At 44.0% G+C, this 20,441-nt stretch overlaps 1 protein-coding gene across 2 annotated transcripts in view; it reads left to right on the forward strand.

The window, feature by feature from the left end:
• The window catches only part of LOC144129160 (sodium- and chloride-dependent glycine transporter 1-like), a 94,538-nt gene that overhangs the window by 21,108 nt on the left and 52,989 nt on the right, over nt 1–20,441 (forward strand). The window contains exon 1 of one of the 2 annotated variants that reach the window (XM_077663112.1): nt 5,041–5,262. The exons of the other annotated variant lie outside the window; for it this stretch is intronic. Within the exon in view, the coding sequence (XP_077519238.1) occupies nt 5,149–5,262 (114 nt within the window). The 5' untranslated portion in view covers nt 5,041–5,148. Of the gene's footprint in view, nt 1–5,040; nt 5,263–20,441 lie in introns of those variants that run through there. 2 annotated transcript variants of the gene reach the window in all.

Here is a 20,441-nt window from a genome sequence, read left to right on the forward strand (position 1 = left end):
CACGTAGAATGCCTATTTAGCACGTCTCATGTTATTGTAATTACAGGTCGCAAGAGCTCTATTGAGACGAAATTTCATGTAATTCGATATATTTGTTGGTGTCTGATTATTGTCATTTCTTTTGGGGAACAGCACCATATTTCATACTACACGGCGTTTTTATGCATCGCCCTATAGCGATGCCTCGATCTATATTATAGGTAGAGGACCGCTTCTTACAACGAAATAAATATTTTGCCCCTTTACAACGTGCCATTCACCACCAAGTGTGACCTTGTTTCGCACTTGCAGGGTGACTGAATAAATAAACTTTATCGATAGCAGTTTAGCAAGATGTCTGAAGTAGGAATAGGAAACAGTATTGATAAATTGTTTTGTTAGAGGGACCACATCATGCGTATTGTTAGTGCATCATGTGTCACTCACAAACGCAAATGCCTTCAGTGTCTTATGATCGCACAAATGTAAAGGGGTGGTAATGAAACAATTACAACTTCTGCAAAATTGCTCAAATCAAACAAGACAAGAGCTTGCTTATTCAACAAGGTGCGGAGAAAAATTCTGAAAGAGAATGAGTTCCATATTTATGTTTATCAATAATAAACAGCTAAGGCTAAGCTAATTTTTATGTTCGACCAAATGTACGAATCACCCGAACATAATTGGCCATTGGTAATAATTCTCTTTCCCGCAAACTGTACATATTTTTCTCTGTATTACAGTTTGACAGCCCACAAAAGTTTGTACATTGCAATGTGCTCAAAAGTGGGATACGAGAGTGAATGTTTTATTCAAGTTAAATGTGTTCGTTCTTATTTATTTTTGGTATATCTTGGGTGAGCTGTATAAGTTTTAAAAAATCATGTGTTTTGCTTTGGGATGTGCCACAATGTGAGTAATTAAAACTTTATTGCCACGTTTTTATTTAATACGCTTGATTGCATCAAACATAAAGCATCAAACTACTCTTCTTTATAGAAGAGTAGAACATGCTTTACTACATACTCGGAATGCCACATATTTGAGAATGTAAAGTTGGTGTGTTCCAACTGCAATGATATAGTGGAAAGCATTTTGTTATGCTTGCAAAATATTAGATTTGACTATGGTACCTGTGAACTGGAATTTTGTAATATACCTTTAGTGCTTTGCCTTTTTTTTTACCATCATGCCGGCGGACGACTAGTTTACTGTAGCGTGTTCAGCAACCCACTTGATGAGAGCTGAAAACTCGAGAGCTATTGCAATTGTCTGTTTTGGCCTATATTATTGAGTCAATAGGAAAACTAAAAAATCTTTTTGCACTCCTTGAAATTGTGTTGAGTTCCTGACGTATGTAGCAATTTCTTGGACAATCTAGATATTTCTCTACTTAGTTCTTTATTGCAGATTTTGATGAATATGATGGTTCGAAGTCGAATACAGGTAGTGCATTTGAGAAGTTAATTTTTTATTTTACAGTTTCCACTTATCGCTAACTTTATGACGCGGCAAAATATGATAGTTTGCCTAGGTTTGATTCCGGTGTGAGCTTCGCGTGTTACTGATATTCGATGAAATCTTTTATTGCATAAGTTCCAACAAATCCCTGCGTTAAAACATTCCCAATAAAGGTAACTGTCCGAAATTGTGCTCGCTGGGCGAACATTTCTCACTAGATTATTCCCATCGTTAGTGGTATCATTTGCTGAAGTGGCTGCATTTCGCCAGTGAGCAGTGCCCATGCAGTGACATTGCAGAGAGGCAACGAATGAAGCATTGTGAATCTAAATGCGTCCACTGAACGCGACACTAGATTTACCACGTAGCACTGACATGAGTTGATATACGACACGACAAACAATCCTAAAAGTCCAGCTTTCTTGGGCACCTTAGACACCAACCCTAAGAAAACGAAAGTAATCTTGTACACGCCTAGGGGAAAGGTGACAACTAATATGAATTTGTGTCTGGACAGGGAACAGTTAGAGATAGTCGATTCCGTTAATGTCCCTGGGGTGCGTTTTTCAAAGCACCTTACCTGGAATGAGCATGTTGATCACCTCCAATCAAAATTGTCATCTGCCATTAGGTTCATTGCTCGTCTGCGTCGCATTCTCCCGACCAAGGTAAAAATAATGTTGTACAATGCTCTGGTGGTATCAGTCAAGCAGTACTGCATCATGTTGTGGGGCACAACAGTTGTGACAAACTTTCAAAAACTACATTTGCTACAAAAAGAGCTGTGCGTTACATAGCTGATGTCCATTATACGTGCTCCACAGAACCACTTTTTTCTAAATATGAAATTCTTCCTGTGTTTCGTTTTTACAATTATAGGTTGATGTTGTGCTACAAAAGTTTCGTAAAATTTGGCATTGATGATACAAGTCATCTGGCAAAACTCCGAGAGAATACAAATATTCGTCAGACCCGACATAAGCAAATGTGGTTCGTACCCACCCCGAGAACCTCCTATGATGAACAATCTTTATCTTATACATTACCTTCGCTGTTCAACTTATTAGAGCGACAAAATTTTGATCCCTCAGGAACCGGAACTCTCGCATTAAACGTTTTTGTCAACTTATTTATTTGCAAGGCTAGACCGTGCCTTTTTATTCTCCTGTTCACCACTGTTGCCTATGTGTGTTGATTATTTGTATTACCTTTTTTTTTGTCTGATTGCTTGCCGCCTTGTTTCACTCTGTATTACCCGTTTCTTTGTGATGCTTTTTTATTTCTTGTGTATGACTGGCCGTCATCTTGCTGTCATGCCAACTTGCAAGGGGCCGGGGCCTCGTCAAGCTGTCCAAGCTTTTAGTCCGGTACTCCTCCTTTTCTAAGGAAAGAAATTGATTGATTGATTGATTGATTGATTGATTGATTGATTGATCGATTGATTGATTGATTGATCGATTGATCGATTGATCGATTGATTGATTGATTGATTGATTGATTGATTGATTGATTGATTGATCGATTGATTGATTGATTGAATCTTTTAACACGCTGTTAGCAGAAAAATAACAAGAATAGTCTAAACTTCCGATGCATAACAAAAGCTCGCTTTGAAAGTGTGTCTTGCGCTCGCACAGAGTAGTTAAGACTGCCATAGAACGCCAGTGGGATGCGTCTTTTGACGGTAAATAACAGAAAACTAGCAGCGTCCCGATGTGGGGTGTGCAAATATATCGATTGCTATAGCCGAATCTTACTTTATGCAGGAAGTTGCGTTCATAAATAACTGCCCGTTATAAAAATGCGCTTGTCCAGAATCTCGCGGTATGTTTGACAACTACGGTGTTCGAGCAATACTTGCGCGGCACAGTTCGTAGTGGTGACTAAATCATCGCCTGTACTCCGGCGCGAGCTTTGCCTCACTTCCACTTTTTCCGTTCACTTCACGCACCTAAAAATGCTTGGGAGTGTCATTTCTTCCGCAGGTACCAGGTTTAAAACTGCAGTGGTGTGAATAAAATGCAGCGTCAGCAACATAATGTTATAATAATACTGTTATTACGACTAAAGAAAACAGTACATATGTTGAGGCCTGCCAAAGCCATTGGTGCCATGAGCGGCCGCGTCTGACAGGCCGCAAAATCAAACACGGTACACAGGAGGAATCAGTACATGAGAAAAAATATATTTAAATTTATGTCGCGAATTAGATTAATTATATTCACCGAGCGCTTTGCCCGTTGTAAAGATCCATGATTGGCTGACATCCGGCGCTCGTTAATCGTCGCAACGAAATCGTCACCTGATTAACTTACCACTTCTAACCTGATCAACTCTGTCGTTTCAAGCGAAACTAGTGACTGAAAATGTGATCGGGCTTTCCAGAACGCTCGCATTTCCTGCGCTCTCTGGATTCGTGAACACTCACGGCTTTTCTGAATGCTCTACTTTCCTGAACGCTCGCGGCTTTACTGAATAGTCAAGCTAGCATAAAAGTGCACACGCTTGCTTCATCATCAGCGCGTGTCATATCACTGATAATGAAAACTGAACACGGAGCGAAGCAAAAAAAAAATTATTTTGCGCCCGAGACATGTGTTCATCATTAGAAAAAATCACTCATTTTCCTTGCTTTTTCTGCCCACGTGCATTGGCACGCCTTACTGATACGTAATCAACCTAACAGCGCCTTCGAGAACGCAGAGAAGTGGACGAGCCGTGAAGGTAGATGTTCGACAGTTTGTCTTTTCTTCATGCTCTTTCGAACCAGACTAACGTCCTCTCAGACGCAAGCACCAGACTCTTGACTCTGCGCTCACATTTGCCATTTCATTTACGTCATCGATCGCCACGATGTCTGGGGACTTTCTCCTCACTGGTCGACGGTTTTCATTCATTCCGAGCTTGGCTATAACTTGTTTTTGGTCACGTTTTCTTTGTCGGCAGGCTCCTTCTTTACATATTTGCTCGCATGCCCTACTACTTCAAGGCCCTCGCACGTATACATCCCTCCATGTCCTTCGTATCACGCCCGTCATTCTAACGGCACGACCGCGCAGAGAACTGAGTAGGCGTAAGCATCGACCTTTTGCATTTCTTTCCGATCTCTCGTTCGTTCCAGCACCCTCTCCCTCTTTCCCGACGAACCGATGGATTGTTTCTTTATCACGCCCGGTTCGTTTCTCTTTTCAAGATCAATCAGGTCGATACGTACTCTCCACGCTGTCGCCACAGCGCCAGCTACATCTCACCCCGAGCATCGCACTCGCCACAGCTTCGTTCTGGTAACCACTTCGTTCTCCCCTCTTTTTTTTTTCGCTATCCCTTCGGCCTCCGCCTTTCGGACCCTTTCCCTTTGCTCCCCGGTTTTCTTTCCCGCCGACGACATAGGGGGCGTTGGCGGCAGCGGCTGTGGCTGGTACCTCTTCGCGGCGCCCGACAGTCACGTGGTACACCATCAGCGGTGACGCAAGAGTGACGCGCTCATTTTGTTTGTAAATACCAATGGGCCCGCGCCTGCACGCCAACGCTGGTGGCGCCGAGATTTCGTCAAGGCGCTGCTCGGTTCTTTCGCGCCGTCTGCGGGGGCCTCCGCGAGTGAGGAGGTTTGGTTGGGTTAGGTTAACGTTTTCGCCCGCCATCTTGTAGCGTACGTGAGTGTCTCGTGTGTGCCGGCTGAGGCCAGTCGTTCAGTATAGCTCGCGCACAATGACAACGCCGAAGCACATGGTCGCCCGTTGTTCCCTGTCATCGCCGGCCACCGTCCGCGGCTTTGTCCTTCTCAAGTCGTTCGCCAACCAGATCGACGTTTCGCCGTCCTACGTGAGTTTACATTCAGTCGCGAGTACTCTGTCACTTGCCTTCTATTACCACGTGTTCAAAGACCTCGCCATTGATTTTTTTTATATTTTTTTGCGAGCAAGCGCGGTGGTCTCCAAGGCGCGTGGTTTCATTTCCGGCGAACGAACCGATCTGAATACTGCGTCTGTGAGGATTCTTGCGAATATTTGTTTTGGCGTGTTCCTCCGGAATCCTGCCACATCAACCCCTTCTTTTGCCTGATCTGCCTTGTGAGTCGTTGACTTTGAAGACAGACTACCAAGTAGTCATCCGCTGTGAACGCGTTTGACATGGGGTGGCTACACAACTGAGCCCATAAATTTGTATGATTTAAGAATCACAAAAATTCCAGCCTGCACAAAAAGCCTAAGAAAATGTGGAGCGCATATTATTGGCCATAAAAATAAATTTGCACTTATAGCACTCATTGTGGTTTTCACTACCTTATATGCTCTAGAGCACAGATTAACGAATAAATGATGAGTTTTTTTGCAGTCCGTCGTGGCAAAATCAAAGGAACGCGTAGTAAACAGGTGTACGAAATATTGTTTGAAAGGAAATTTTTGAAAATTTCTCCTATATAAATAGGTGTCTCGGGTTGCCCGGGTTAAGTAAATATTTAACAATGTTATTTCGATTTGTCATAAATAAATATGTACACCTTTATCAGAATATAATTTCCTGTAGCTGTACGAACACTTTCATTCGTGATGTATTATCCTCTTTCTATAAATTGTCAATAGAGTCGTCATTACTCAGATATCCCCATTGGGTTTCGGTTTCAAACTTCATGCTACTCCTAGTAGTATAGTGGGTCTTATTGATTTCACAGCTTAATATAGCTGTTGGCATATAGCATTGCAGGTGTGCTTGCACACATATGGCAAAAACATGACTGTCCAATTGATCTTACAAACAAGAAATAGTTGGCAGACATTATCCTTTTTCAGACCGAGTTGATTATACAGAAGAAGCAGCTACGTTTTCTAGAATTTATGGTAGAAAGTCTCAAGAAGGTTTAAATAGACATTTAGCACTTTTGTTGCAGTTCCAAATGTTTTCTTATTCATGGAAACAGTCACAACACCGATTACAAAAGGATGAGGTATAATAGATGAAAATGGATTTTGACCATGCCCTGTACATCACACGCGCCCGACCTGTGCATATGTTATTGTGTGAATAGAATACTTGTATATTGTACCTCTATTGTACGCAGACGCCAGGACTGGCAAAAATCTTTTCCTTCCTTTTGATAACTATTTTTAATTAAATCACTACTACTACCGATGCCCTGTGACGCAAGATAGTTTGCAACAATAAACCGCAGTTACCTTATGCTCGACTCAACTCAAGCCTGTTCGCACACGATGTGTGTGCCAAAACTGTCATTGGTAAGCACAGCACAATACTCATAGCATTATAACAGTGTGTAGTTAGCGTAGTTGGTGAATACTGAACATGTTTTCCTTGCTTCCAGCGAAAGCAGGTATCAGAAATTTTTCTAAATGCAAAAAAATCAGTTTTGTTCCGTTCTCCCGGCCACCCCCTCCCCCTTTTTTCTTTACTTTTATTTATTTCTTTTCTTTTTAAGCCTTCTGTGTGTCAAGTCCCATGCTATAAAAACACGCGCCCATGCACTGTATGGTCACTCTTGAAAAAGATCGGTCCTCCGATCGAAACGTCGAGTAAAATAAAAATGTTTCCTTAAATGAAGCGTATACTTCGATATATATATATATATATATATATATATATATATATATATATATATATATATATATATATATATATATATATATATATATATATATAATTTATACAGCTGTTGTTGAATTTTTTTTTGAGGGGTCTCAGTGACTATACAAGCGCATTTAGTCACCGAAAATTTTCACTCCACCAAAAAGTTCTCTTCTTCGTGTACAAATAGGTCTGTGTTGTGCAGTGCCCTAAAGTTCCTATTAACTTAGTTATTGTCGTACTGTATAGACCGTTTCAGAGGAGCGCACTTGATGCGATTCATTGTGGTAGCACTGCAGTATGCCTGTTCGTTTCCTCGAATATTTTAATTCTCGATGCGCATCTGGGGGCAAGGAAATGTCAAGGTTGCGCATGCATCCCACCGTAGCAGAAAGGAGACGCTCTTGAATGGAGACTTCAGATGGCAATCTACCTCCCAGGCATTCAGATACTTGCTTCATGATAGCGCAATTGCTGGTAGGCTGTACAAGAGCTCTTATCAGCAAGTACCATCTCCAAGACAACGTGTATGTCTGATTCTTTCTATCCCTTCATTCGTAGCTTTTAGAAGTGGCCTGCTTTCGATTGCACAGCCATGATGAACCTATTTGTGAGTGGTGACAGTCGCTACCGTCGCGTGTTATTGTTTTTGTCGTTATTTATTTTCCAATATATCTGAATTTCACCCGCTGTACTGCGCTCTTTGAATGTTTGCTTCGTTTTTTGAGCAGCTGAACTCCCGTGAAGTAAATTCTTAAAGAATGCGCTGTTGTTAGTTAGGTTTTTGGGTCTTTAGGCAATTTACTAAAATGAAGACTTATGTGACATTTCTTAAGTTATTGTTTGCATAGCCGAACCTGTAAATGATATAAAGAATACACGCTGATTGATGACAACAACCTACTACCAGCTTCAGGATAACATAGCTGTTGGCGGTGAAAATATTTTAATGAAATTGTTCAGGAGGTTGTAGCAGCGGTTGGAGCTCTCAGTCCGGTATCCCATTGGCGTAGGCTGCAGTCTGGGCTCTTTCGATGAGCTCTTTCTGACTCGTTTCGTCGAGCTGGACAGAGCTGCCTCCCACCCGTCCTGCGTTGGCTGATTATTAATAGTGACCGCCTGATTTCTTTGGCAGGCCCATACCATATGGTACAGGTCCGCCTTCTTCCCGCAGAATTTGCATTGTGAGTCAAATGACTCCGAATTTATTGCGTGCAGCAGACTTATTTTAGTCTTCTACCACTGGTATGACACCCATCATTAAACCGCGCCACTCTCAAGCCGGTTCCGGCGTTAATAGCCTGGAGTGCTACATCTCTTTTGCCCCCGACGTTAATTGCCCTTCGGCTTAATTGGTACTATCAAACTTGAAGTGCGCTTGACGTTAAAGAGAGCAAAACAATCTTTTTTTACCTTGAGCCAGACAAAGTGGACACTAAATTAATCGATTAAAGGGTCACTGAGGACCTGTATCTATTGATTGCGGCATTTTAATGACAACACAAAATAGAAACAAAGCTTGTATTAGTCCAGTAAAGCACAAAAAAATGAAATTCTGCATTTGTGGAGAACAAGATCAAATGTGGCCGCTAGTATTACCACATGTCAGACAACACCAGCACGTGATTAAGGCCTAGCGCCGCTCCGCACCACCACACTGCTAGCGGCGTGCGGCCGCTCCTCAGGGCGGGCGTCTGGAGCGCTCCCTCGCGACCGACTTTTTCCTCCGACGGGAAGGTCAGCGGCGACGCTAGCAGACGCAGGCCACCTCATTGGCTGCTCCTACGCGGTCTGCTTCGCTGCGCGACTCAAAGCAGTGACCGCGCTCCTCCTCACCGGCCTCTTTTTCCCCCTCGGGTCCCCAGAGAGACGCCCTCCCTCGCCCCTCTCTTGAGCCCACCGCGGTTCAGCGGAGAACTTCCTCCTCCTCCTCCTTTCATGCTTCGATCGGAAAAATAAAACCGGAGGGGAACAGAGGACACGAAGGCAACGAGGGAAGGGGGTGCTCCCTGAGGGAAGAGAGACGAGGAAAACACCCCCTTTTTGACGTCACGTTTGACGTCATTCCCCTCGAGTACGAGAGCTGCGCCAGAGGTAATGTGCAAAGGAGGGGCGGGAGGGCTCGGCGTGTTTTGAGGGGCGCCGTCGGGCGCGCGCTGGCGTTCGATGCGAGGCGAGCCGGCGAAAGCTGCTGTGCTCCTTGCATTTTACTTGTTTAAGCCTGTAGGAGAGAGGTCGATCGAGATCTGCGCGTTATTCTCCCTGCGCGTGCCACCAGTGTTTTGTGGGATTCGTAAGGAAGGAGTTTAGTTATAGCTGGAGCAATCTGTTTTGCGCCGCTTTCACGTCGGCTCCGAATGATGTCGCGGCGATCTCGGCGGCAGTGCGCCCTCTGATAAGCGCGCGGTGCTTCTTGGCCGCATTATGAGGGGTTTCAGCGGGAGATCCACGTTCCAGTGGAACCCGAAGGAAGCCAGTCAAGTCAAAAGGAATCCGCGTTTTTGAGTCGTCTCTTCATTACACTAGAGGGTTAGACGGAGGACATTGGATCTTAACGAGACTTGTGGCTTGGTTAATTGGTTGAGATGGAAAGAAAGCGATATTGCGTGTAATGAAACACACGAAAGAAAAAAAATAGAGACGAGCGACACTAGCGAATGCCTTGCTATTCGGCCATAGCGCAGTGAATGCAGACAGGTTTCCTGATACGCACGGGATTGGGAACAATAAACAAAAAAAGAGCGCTTAAATTCCCAACTTTCGCAAAGGCGTGTCACACTCCAATGCGTGCGTGTCTTTTCATTTACCTGTTGCTTCAGCGCGCTTTTTGAAATAGCGCCGCGAATCTTTGTGCCGTCACGTCGTGTCGACGGCAGTCCGGCAGTCAGTAAGATGCCGAAAAGGGCTTCCAAAAGCAACTACTTATTAGGTCGGCTTGAGGCCGCGAAGAACTTTCTCGGCGGCATCAGTAGCAACAACCGTGCTCGGCGGTCGTCAAACAGAATCCCTACCGCTGTCGGAAGCGCTCGATTCAAAGTTGGCAAGGCACCTTCTAGATAGGGGACCAAAAGTGACTACGACAATCTGAAAATATGTGGAAACAGGTGCGCGCGGCTGTGATCAATCGAAATTAGTCTGGTTGCCGCTCGCGTCATGAACAAAATGATAATGCCGCGTACCTGTGGCTTTGAGCGTGAACAAACAAACTATGCAAAGATTCGCGGCAATAAAAAGCAACTCTCTTCTTGCTGGCCGAATCCGAAGTTCGGTCCGGCCCAGCGTTGCTCGTCAGTCCCGTCGCTGCTATGCGACTAGAAACACTGTTTAAAACTAATTACAAACTAGCAATATATATATATATATATATATATATATATATATATATATATATATATATATATATATATATATATATATATATATATATATATATATATATATATATATATATATATATATATATATATATATATATATATATATATATATATATATACACTGTAACATTATTCGGCAGCACCCTCGAGGCTGTCAGCAGGAGCACAACTCACACCACCTCAGCTATTGTCTCACTGCCGATGGCCCGATGGCCATGCAGCTTCACGGGTATGGCTTTGTTAAGTAACCCGGAGTCTTGTAGAAATTCTTGGGATCATGTCTAGCGTCAGTATCGTCTTCTTCCGACGCAGTGATAACGACTCGAGGCAGGTTCGCTCAGATAATGAATGGTAATTTGCCAATATCCCTTAAGAGAAAAGTGTACAACAGCTCTATCTTACCGGTACTCACCTATGGGGCAGAAACGTGTAGGCTGACGAAAAGGGTTCACCTTAAGTTCAGGACAACGCTATGGAAAGAAAAAAATGATAGCTGTAACGTTAAGAGACCGGAAGCTGGCAGAGTGGTTGAGGGAACAAACGCGTGTAAATGACATCCTAGTAGAAATCAAGTGGAAGAAATTGGCTTGGGCAGGGCATCTACTGCGAAGGCAAGATAACCGCTGGCCCCTATAAGACTGTCGGAGTGGATTCCAAGAGAAGGAAAGCGTAGCAGGGGGTGGCAGAACGTTATGTGGGTGGATGAGATTAAGAAGTTCTCAGGCATAGGGTGGGCGCAGCTGGAAAAGGACAGGGTTTATTGCAGAGACATGGGAGAGTCCTCTGCCCGGCAGTGGGCGTAGTCAGGCTGATGTTGATGAGGAGGAATTGAAATCAAAAATAAAACACAAGTTGCCGAGTGCGCACAAATACTTATGCACAAAGGAATGTTATATTTAAAAAACTCAGGGGAGGAGGGGAGGGCACTCTGTTGACCTTAAGTGCGGTCGGCCGAAAGCCTTTAGCGCGGTGTTGCTGCTTGTGTCGCTGATGTGTGGTGAAGATTATTAAAGACTACAAAAAGCGCTTAGGCGGCATCCTTCCGGGTCGGCGTTCAGGAGGCGTCTGCAAGATTGCCTGGGGAGCGCTCCTCTCTAATGATGGTGACGCCACTCAATGACGTCACACACTCATCAGCCACATTGATTTATCATTTTCTTTGCGATGCCACCAGACTTATCTCGATTGATCGCAGCTGCGCGGAACTGCTTCAGACTGTTGTAGTTGCTTTGGTGCCTCATCTAGATGACGTCATTTAGTTGCTGGATGTAACTGACGCCGGACGGATTCATGGCCGCCAGTATGAGCCATTAAACACTTTCTCCTTAATACTTTTGCTATATGTGAGGCTTTGCTCACATTTGGTTGACCCTCAGTGCTTGTGGAATTTGTTGTGTCCCAACCACTCGCGGTAGTATCGTGCTCGCTCCGGCCCTACGGGAGTATGTCTCTCACATTAAAGCTGCGAACTGGGCGAGTTGGTATTGATTCATATTTGAACAGCGCAATAAAACAACGGGACACAACGAAGAAAGGACACCACAAGCGCAGACTCGCAACTAGATTTTTAATTCACGTCAAAGCATCTTCACGTCACTGGAGAGAAGGTACTTGCACCCCTCTGTTGTCTAACACCGTCATCCTAGGAAAACATAATGACAACCTAACGCGGGAAATTTTGGAGGCTTTTCACATCCGCTTGGAACCTGATAGCTGCATTAGTGATCCTTCTGTCACACTAACTGATAAAAAGATTATGTTCTTATCCGGCCAAGATGTGTAGTCTCGCGCTCGTGCTGATTGTCAGCGTTGTGTGCATGATTAGCAGCTCTGTGTCGTTTTCGTTTGGTTTTCCCTCTTGTTTGAGTTTGGCGTTCTTAGTATTTAAGATGCTTTGACGTGGATTAAAAATCTAGTTACGAGTCAGCGCTTGTGGTCTCCTTTCTTCCTTGTGTCCCGTTTTTTTTTTTTTTTGCGCTGTTCAAATATGAATGTCTCTCACAGCCTAGGGTTCAACACCGCTCTGGCATCGGGCCTTTCCGTGAAAGGTGTTTGCCTCACGTTCTTTGTTTTACAACGTTTGATGGGGTTTTAGGCGCACGTTTAGAGCCTCGAGTGCTTTTATTTGTCTCTCTCGAGCTGCAATACAACTTATACCGTCAACTGAAGATTTTATTAGCGGGTTTTGAATAGTATACTGCGTTCGTCACCACCACGCCTGAGCTGATCCGCACTGGCTTATTCGATAGCAAAAGGTGCTGGTGAGGTTTGCATAGGCAAGCCCACGTAGCTAACATGGCTCGAACAATGTCATACGTGACGCACAGTATTTAGTGCTAGTGCTAATAGAGTCACTAGAAGTTTTGACACCGCAACATTGGCCTAGTGGTCTCAGCATCCACCTCGCATGCAGGAGGTTCGGGGTTCGATCCCCAGTGCCGCCCAGTACCCACCGATGATACAATGGGTACAAGCTTTCCCCTGGACAGGTGCTCGGCTTATCTGGGGTGAAATGCTTGGAAAATTCGTCTTTTACCCCACATTGGGTAGTTGAAAAATAACTTGTGCCATGGCGCTCTTTGGCCATAGATGCCCTCGCGCCATAAAAATCCATCATCATCACTAGAAATGTTTTTACTTCTGCGTAGTATAAAGAACCCGAAGCTCAAGAGTACGTCTTAGGACCCAAAAGTGGTTTATGCAATTTCTCCTCCAGAACGCAACCGTTTTCGAAATTCAATTTTGTTTCTCCTTGTATCGGCAATATCCGCGGCACAAAGTCGCCAGCTTTAAATTCAGAGATTAGTTTGCATGTGTAAATGAGGCATTTTAAGATAATTGCCTCGGGCTTTTTCTGGTTTATACAAAATGAACACTGGGTTGAACAAACAGGTACGTCCCGTCTCCACCTACAAGTTTCGTTTAACCTTGCTGTCACGCACGCAGCTTGTCTGGCCCGGGGGGACAGAGCTGTAAGTGATTCGCGGAAAAACAGGGAGTAGCCGAGCACGTACCTCTTCGAGCAGGGAGCCGGTAGCCGCGCATGCGTGGTTGTGCCTGAAGGGCCACACCTCCACCAAACGTGACCTGGAGGTATAGGGGGCTTCGTTACGTTGATGCGATGGCGAGAGAATATACTTATTGCTTGAGGTCGTACTGAATCTTTTTTGTACCTCCGACAGTGAAAAAAAAAACAATAGAACAGAAGCAGGCTTATCAATATCGTATCAAGTATTTTCCCTAAACTAGGGTGCACAATTGCGTCATTTTCCGGGTCTAGGTCTCACGCGTGTTCTTTCTTATCTCTATATCTCTTTTGTTTTCATTTTATCTGTATTTTTTTATATTCTATAGCAGGTACACTTTTTGCGCAGATGCACAAGTTCAAACGCGGATCGTTAGAACTCCGCGACTACATATACCAGGCGTTTCAGGGAACACTAAGTAATTCTAAAAAATCGGTTTTTATAGGTAAAAATGTGGCGTTTTCAGCACAGTATTGCCTGTGTTGGCGGACTCCAGAACACCGGTGAATTGTTTAATGTAGTGAGCTGGTTAACTAATTTTTAATAACTATGTTTTGAACTATTAGATTTAGGCGCCTAGTTGCAATTGGAGATTTGTAGCCAGATTTCAGTAACTATAGTCACATCAGTTTTTAGAATTTAGAAAACGCGATTACCCTTGGTGCTGTGGCTCGACAAAATTTGGCTTTTTTGACTACTTACGTGCACTGGAAAGGTTGCTTTGTCTGCGTGTTTTTCGAAAGCGCATGTATTTTTGCACAATATAGCCAAATTTTGTCGAGCCACAGCGCCGAGGATAATTACGTTTTCTAAATTCTAAAAACTGATATGGATATTTCTAATGACCGGCTACAAATCTCTAAGTGCAACTGTGCGCCTGACTCTAATAGTTTAATTTTAATTAATTTAACTTGAATAGTTCAATAATTTAAATTATTAAAATCAATTAAACCACGTTTTACTTAAAACTATTCACCGGTATTTGAGTGCCCGCCAACACTGGTAAAGCTATACCGAAAAAGCCATATTTTCACCCCAAAAACCGGTTTTTCAAAAGTTACATAGACTCTTCCCTGAAGCACTTGCTGTGACGCGTTGTCGCCGAAGTCCACGCTGAGAATGCTTTGCGAAGCCTATTGCTATTGTTCGCTAGGCGAGGCCTTTTTGTACCAAAGTAGGTATCACGAATATTTTTATATTCTTGGGAGGGTGGTGCATTTTTTTGTTTTTGTTCTGAAAAGTTTTCTTTTATGCTCTGGCACGAACGCCCAGCAAGTATCGCCGTGCACAGCACTTATCGTGATTTGTTCAGGATTGCATAATATAGAGGGCTAGGCGGAGATGAACTCTTGGGTTCGGCGGGATAGGAATGTGGCGAAGTATCCTCTATGGGTATACTTGTCACTTCTAGACAGCGGAAGAGAACTCCTGGGAATTTCTTTTCAACTTCTCACGCTCTTTAGCTGATTTTCTTCGAAGAGCAATCACTAAACATTTTCTGATATGAACTCTTCGTTAAGTTTAGTGACAAAGTTTTACTTGCTCAGAAATACTGATGCAGTGTCCAAAGAGGCATGAAGGAGGCGTCGAAATCTCGTGGAAATCTGCTGAAATTACTGCTGAGTTTGGAGTGCTTCCCTCTCGGTTGTTGCGCCCTCTTTTAGATCTATATCTAGGCGTCAAAGCTTCCAGCTGCGGGCTAAGCCGGGAACTATCAGTGAAGGAACAACAAAATACAAAGAATCAAGGTGGAACTTTTTTTCTGTTTACGTTTATGTGGGTTTAACGTCCCAAAGCGACTCAGGCTGTGAGGGACGCCGTAGTGAAGGATTCCGGAAATTTCGACCACCTGGGGTTGTATAACGTGCACTGCCATCGCACAGTACACAGGCCTCTGGAATTTAGGCTCCATCGAAATTCGACCGCCACGTCCGGGGTTGAACCCGCGTATTTCGGGTCAGCAGCAGAGCGCCATAACCACTGAGCCACTCGGGGGCTCACGATGGAATTATATGATGCTGTTAACGTTCTTATAAGCCGCAGAAGGGGGCCGATTAACTTGGCATCATAGGATAGACAACGAGAAATGTGAGAAAAAAATTAGGGGGTGCTTAATTATCATTTTCCTTTTAAAAATACATTACCGTTAGGTTTTCCTTGCTTTTAATTGGTTCTCTTAGACTACTTATCTTCTCATATTTTCTCATTCCAGGCGTTTCAGAGAAGATCACTTATTTTTCAAAATAGACTTTTTGAGGTATGAAGGCGAGTTCTGCGCCACAAGAATACCTGCGTTGGCGGACGTTACCAACTATTGCAATGATATTAACTACTTACCCGCTTAACTAATTTCTTATAATTAACTTGTAACTATTGAGTTAAATACCTGGTTGAAATTAGAGATTTGTAGTCTGTCATTTTTAAACCCATATCTGTTTATAGAATTTCGAAAACGCAATTAGCCTCAGGGCTGTGGCTCGACAAAATTTGGCTATTTTTACTTTTTATGTGCACTGGAGGAGTGGGTTTTCTTGCCTGCTTTTCGAAAGCGCATGTATATTGACACGATGTAGCCAAATCTGTTGCTCAGTTATTTGTTTATTTTGCTTCTTTATTTTGGGTCTTACTTTTATTTTCTTTCTTGTTTTATTGTTTCGATTTATTTGCGTTTTTGTCATCTCTCTATTTCTACTGTATATTTTTTTCTCCCATTTTGCCAGCCTTTAGTATCGCGCCTCTCTTACCTGTTGCGCCCACATGTATCTTTTGTTCATTTTTTGTTCGTTTTAATCCTTCCCTCTTGCCTCATAAAATTCCTCATATTTTGCCTCGTACAATGGCACATACCCACACGAGGGATTGACCATAACAAGGCTGTTCCTTGCTTCCTTTCTCTGTGTTTTGTTTTTTGTTTTTTTCTGCTTCAGTTTTCAGCTGCTGCCTGCCACTATTCTTGTGTCATTCTACTTCCCTTGCCTGGGTTCATCTTCACTCATTACTGTCTCTTCGTATTTTTTTTTATCCTGAAACTACGACTTGGCAATTTTGACTAGGGGCTAGTTTCTTGATTGTTTCGTTTTCCTTTCTTTTGTGAACTTTTTCCTTCATTTTTTTGCGCATTAGTTTCTTTTTGTTTATCTTCAATTGCCTTTGAGCCCGGCAAACCGCTACTGGTCTGAGCTTCCTCTCTCTCTCTCTCTCATTTATGCTTCTATTTTTTTTTTTTGCCTTTTGAGACGACCAATAAAAATGACAAAACGTGTGGCGCTCCTCCACGTTTATTATCAGCCTTAGAGAGGAGTTCGGCCCCCTCCTCGGGATCCCGTGCTGCTGCGTAACGGTTGCCGTTGCCGAGCTGCCGATCTGTCGAGCACTTCCGTGCTTCAGCACGAAACCCATGTCACGTTCCAGGTTCTGAAGACTCTTGCTGACTTCAAGTCAGCCACACACGCGAGCCGATAGTAGTGCTGCACTACCCCCACTGCGCACATGAACGCTGTTGATGCATGTAGACTGCTAAACTCCACCGTCTGCAGCCTCGCGAATATGGCCCGATGCCGTAATTGGTGGTAAATGTCCGGCGCGGTGCCTACTGTGTATAGGCCAACTTTATTCCAGTCCGCTGCATCGCGCCGCCACCACTGTGAGATGCTTCGGTTTTGTGTTCAGACAGCCGACGTACTTGACCAGGAGTGTGGGCATACAGCGATCTTGTCAAAGCTGGAACTCACAGAAAATGGAAGTTGAGAAAATTGGCCGGATTACAGCTACTCTCACGAATAGCCAGGTATATAGGCTCAAAGCCCCAAAAGGATAGTTATCTTATGTCATTACAAAATCGCCTACTATCAACAGTTAGGAAAAGTGTCTCACAAGGGCTATTTCTTCATGTCAGTGAGAGGGTTATCACTTGTAAATATGCTAATGTTCAACTTGGATGAATCTCACAGGGACACACATGCCTTGAGCTTCAACCTAATAGAATGAAGATGTTTACCACCATTTTCTCTATATTCCTGTTGGACATTTGAGGCTCCACATCCGCACGATGTAGCGGCTGACCAGTGCAGTTCGTCCCCATTCCAGCTTGTTTTTCAGCTACCTGAAGACATTCACCACATTGATAAGTACGCACGTTAAGTAATAAAAATGATTATTTGCTGCGATAGCAGTGACAGTGGCACTTGGTTAAAATGTCGGCGTTATCTGTGTGAAGCCGCGGTGAATGAAGGCTCCGCCCTCCAGAACCAGCCACCTACCCCAATCAGTCCCAGCGAGGAGGATGTCTACGCACCTACCGCCATCCTCGACCCACCTCTCCACCCCACCGCCACTCTCCAGAAACTACAGCCAGCTCTACTCTCCAAGAGTACAAACCCAGCACCAACCCACCAACAACTACCCTCCACAAGCCCTCCACCCACTACAAGCTCAGAGTAACGGAACGAAAAAGCAATGGGAAGGCCAGCTGCTCTCAAGAAGCATCACTCACCAGCCGCCTTCCAACCACACCGCCTTCCATCAAGCAAAACCATTCCTTAGAGTTAAAGCAGTAAGGTAATCATAGATGGCGAATCCAAATGATATCGCAGATCTCTCGCATCAGGTTTCATGATCGCCCTGTGAAATATATTTGGCTCCTAAAAAAGGAAACATGTGTCGTGTTGTCGGTATTCCTTCGAGTTCGTTCACTGATAAAGACCTTCGATATATAGATGCGAAGTAGGCCGTGTTACTTAATTGATTTTCACTCCTACCTGAAGCCTTTCTGCACACTTGTGTATGCTTAATTGCGCTCCGAACTGCGGCGAGAGATTCGACACCTGCAGAACCACCTACGCACCTATGCCGCTTCGGTATTCCCAGGACAAAAAGGTGAACCTCTTTTTCGAACACTTACGCGTCTGGCTGCAAAGAATGCCGACTTTCTGTGGAATTTGAATGTCCGAAATTTGAGTGCCTTGAAGAAAGTGCATTCGCGACGTCAGCACACTTCGTCAAGTCAAGTGACCTGTATTGGTGAGTGCAATTTTCCTGAAAACGTGAAAGCTGTGCTAAGCTGCGGTCCAAAGTTTTGCGTCCGGCGTTCGGGTTCTCCATCTCCCTTCGTCCTTGTTTCTTGCGCTGGTACCATGTTCCATACTAATGCGAACCAACTAGCCCAGCTGTCTACCCTTAGTAATGTTTTACATATTTGCTATATGTTAGTATGACAATTTTGTTTAGAGGTAGTACTTGCCACGTGTGTCATTGGTCCTCTGAATATTTTCTTGCGCAGTGCGCTATAGAGCATTGGCGCTTTTCACAAAATGGATGCCACACTACAGCACATCTGGAGTATGGCAATTTCTCTCGCCGATGCTTGACAAGCTCTCAATACAGCATAAGGATATACAATATGCAGCCTGTGTCGAAAGCATGTTTGGCAAACACAGCGCGAAAAAGACAGACGAAAAGCAAGATCACACACACTAGTTATCTTGCTTTTCGTTCTTTTCTTTTTCGCATTGTGTTTCCCAAGCAAAGATCCACTCCAACTCACCCAATTGAGCATCCTTGTGCAGTTACTTTGCCAAAAGGAGTACCAGGAATTCGGGGAGGAGCGCTGCTAGTTTCTTTGGCTGCAACCAGGTGGCGCATGACCTCGACGTTTTATGATATCTCACGTTTTATGATAACTCCAGAGGCAGTGCCCTCCTCTTTGAAGGTAGGTCAGGGTGTCTTAGAACGCGCAGCTACAGAAAAGAATTTAACTAAGAAGATGACACGTGTGCTGTGTGTGGTAAATCTGTAGAAACATTAGAACACCTTATCCTAAAATGCGATGGTATCCATCCCGATGTCGATGCAGGCACAGTCACTCTTCCTGAGGCCTTAGGGTTTAGAGATAACAATAGTCATGTAAATAAATCTGTGGTGGAAATTAGCGAAACACGATTGGAGGGTTGGTGGTACAAAAGCAGAGAGGCGACATAAGTTTTAAAGTGTAGGAAGACGTTTTTTTAAAGGAAATGGCGAATCGTATTAACAACTTACAGCAGAGTAAACAAAAATAAAGGAAAAAAACTGAGTATACTGGCAACAACCACTGCCCCATTTCAAAGGGGATGCTCCTACCTTACATCCATCCATCCATTGCGGACTAAGACATATAGAGTCAGGTACCACTCAGACACGTTGTGCGTTGCGTGCGGAGAGGAGGAGGAAACGGCTGAACACTTGATACTTTTTCTGTAAAGGGCTTCACCCTACAGTGGAAAGCAGCGGGGCTGACTTCCCAAAAGCATTGGGGTTTAAGGAAAGTGAAGTAAAAGTAGATTTTAAGCGGGTAGAAGTAACCAAGCGAAGGTTATATGATTGGTGGCTAAAATAAAGACGAGTAAAATTTCACAAGTCATGGCTAGGTGACTTGAACCACCGCCCGATTTAAAGTGTCCAGCCGTATCCATCCACCCATCCATCCATCCGCCCGTCCGTCCGTCCGTCCATCCATCCATCCATCCATCCATCCATCCATCCATCCATCCATCCATCCATTCTATGGCTTTCATGGCTAGGTGGCTTGAACCACCACCTGATTTAAAGGATTCAGCCTTCTTATCCATCTATCATCATCATCCATTCATGCGCCCAATCACCAAATATAGAGCTTTGAAATCATCTGTGACGAAAGAAACAGAGAATGACAGAGTGACTGCAGAACAGAACGTAATAGGACGCTGGGCTTAGCGGCACTGACCCTGTGGGCTATCCTTAATTCTTGGTAATGGGTTAGGGCACAGGCGGTTGCCTTATAACGCTTGCAGTGTGTTAGAACGGCTACTTGGTTTAGATTCATTGCTACGAGGCAGCGCGCAGAGACGACGGACAAGACATACAGCAAGGCGCTACTATCAACTGAATTTTATTCAGAAAAAAAACATATCTTAAACATCGCTGTTCTGCAAGTCAAGCAGTTACACATCACGTGGAAATGGTCGATCAGCAAACCTGCAAATAAACGTGAATTCTTTATCAT

The sequence above is a fragment of the Amblyomma americanum genome, chromosome 4, assembly GCF_052857255.1.
Source record: "Amblyomma americanum isolate KBUSLIRL-KWMA chromosome 4, ASM5285725v1, whole genome shotgun sequence".
Classification (NCBI taxonomy): Eukaryota; Metazoa; Arthropoda; class Arachnida; order Ixodida; family Ixodidae; genus Amblyomma; species Amblyomma americanum.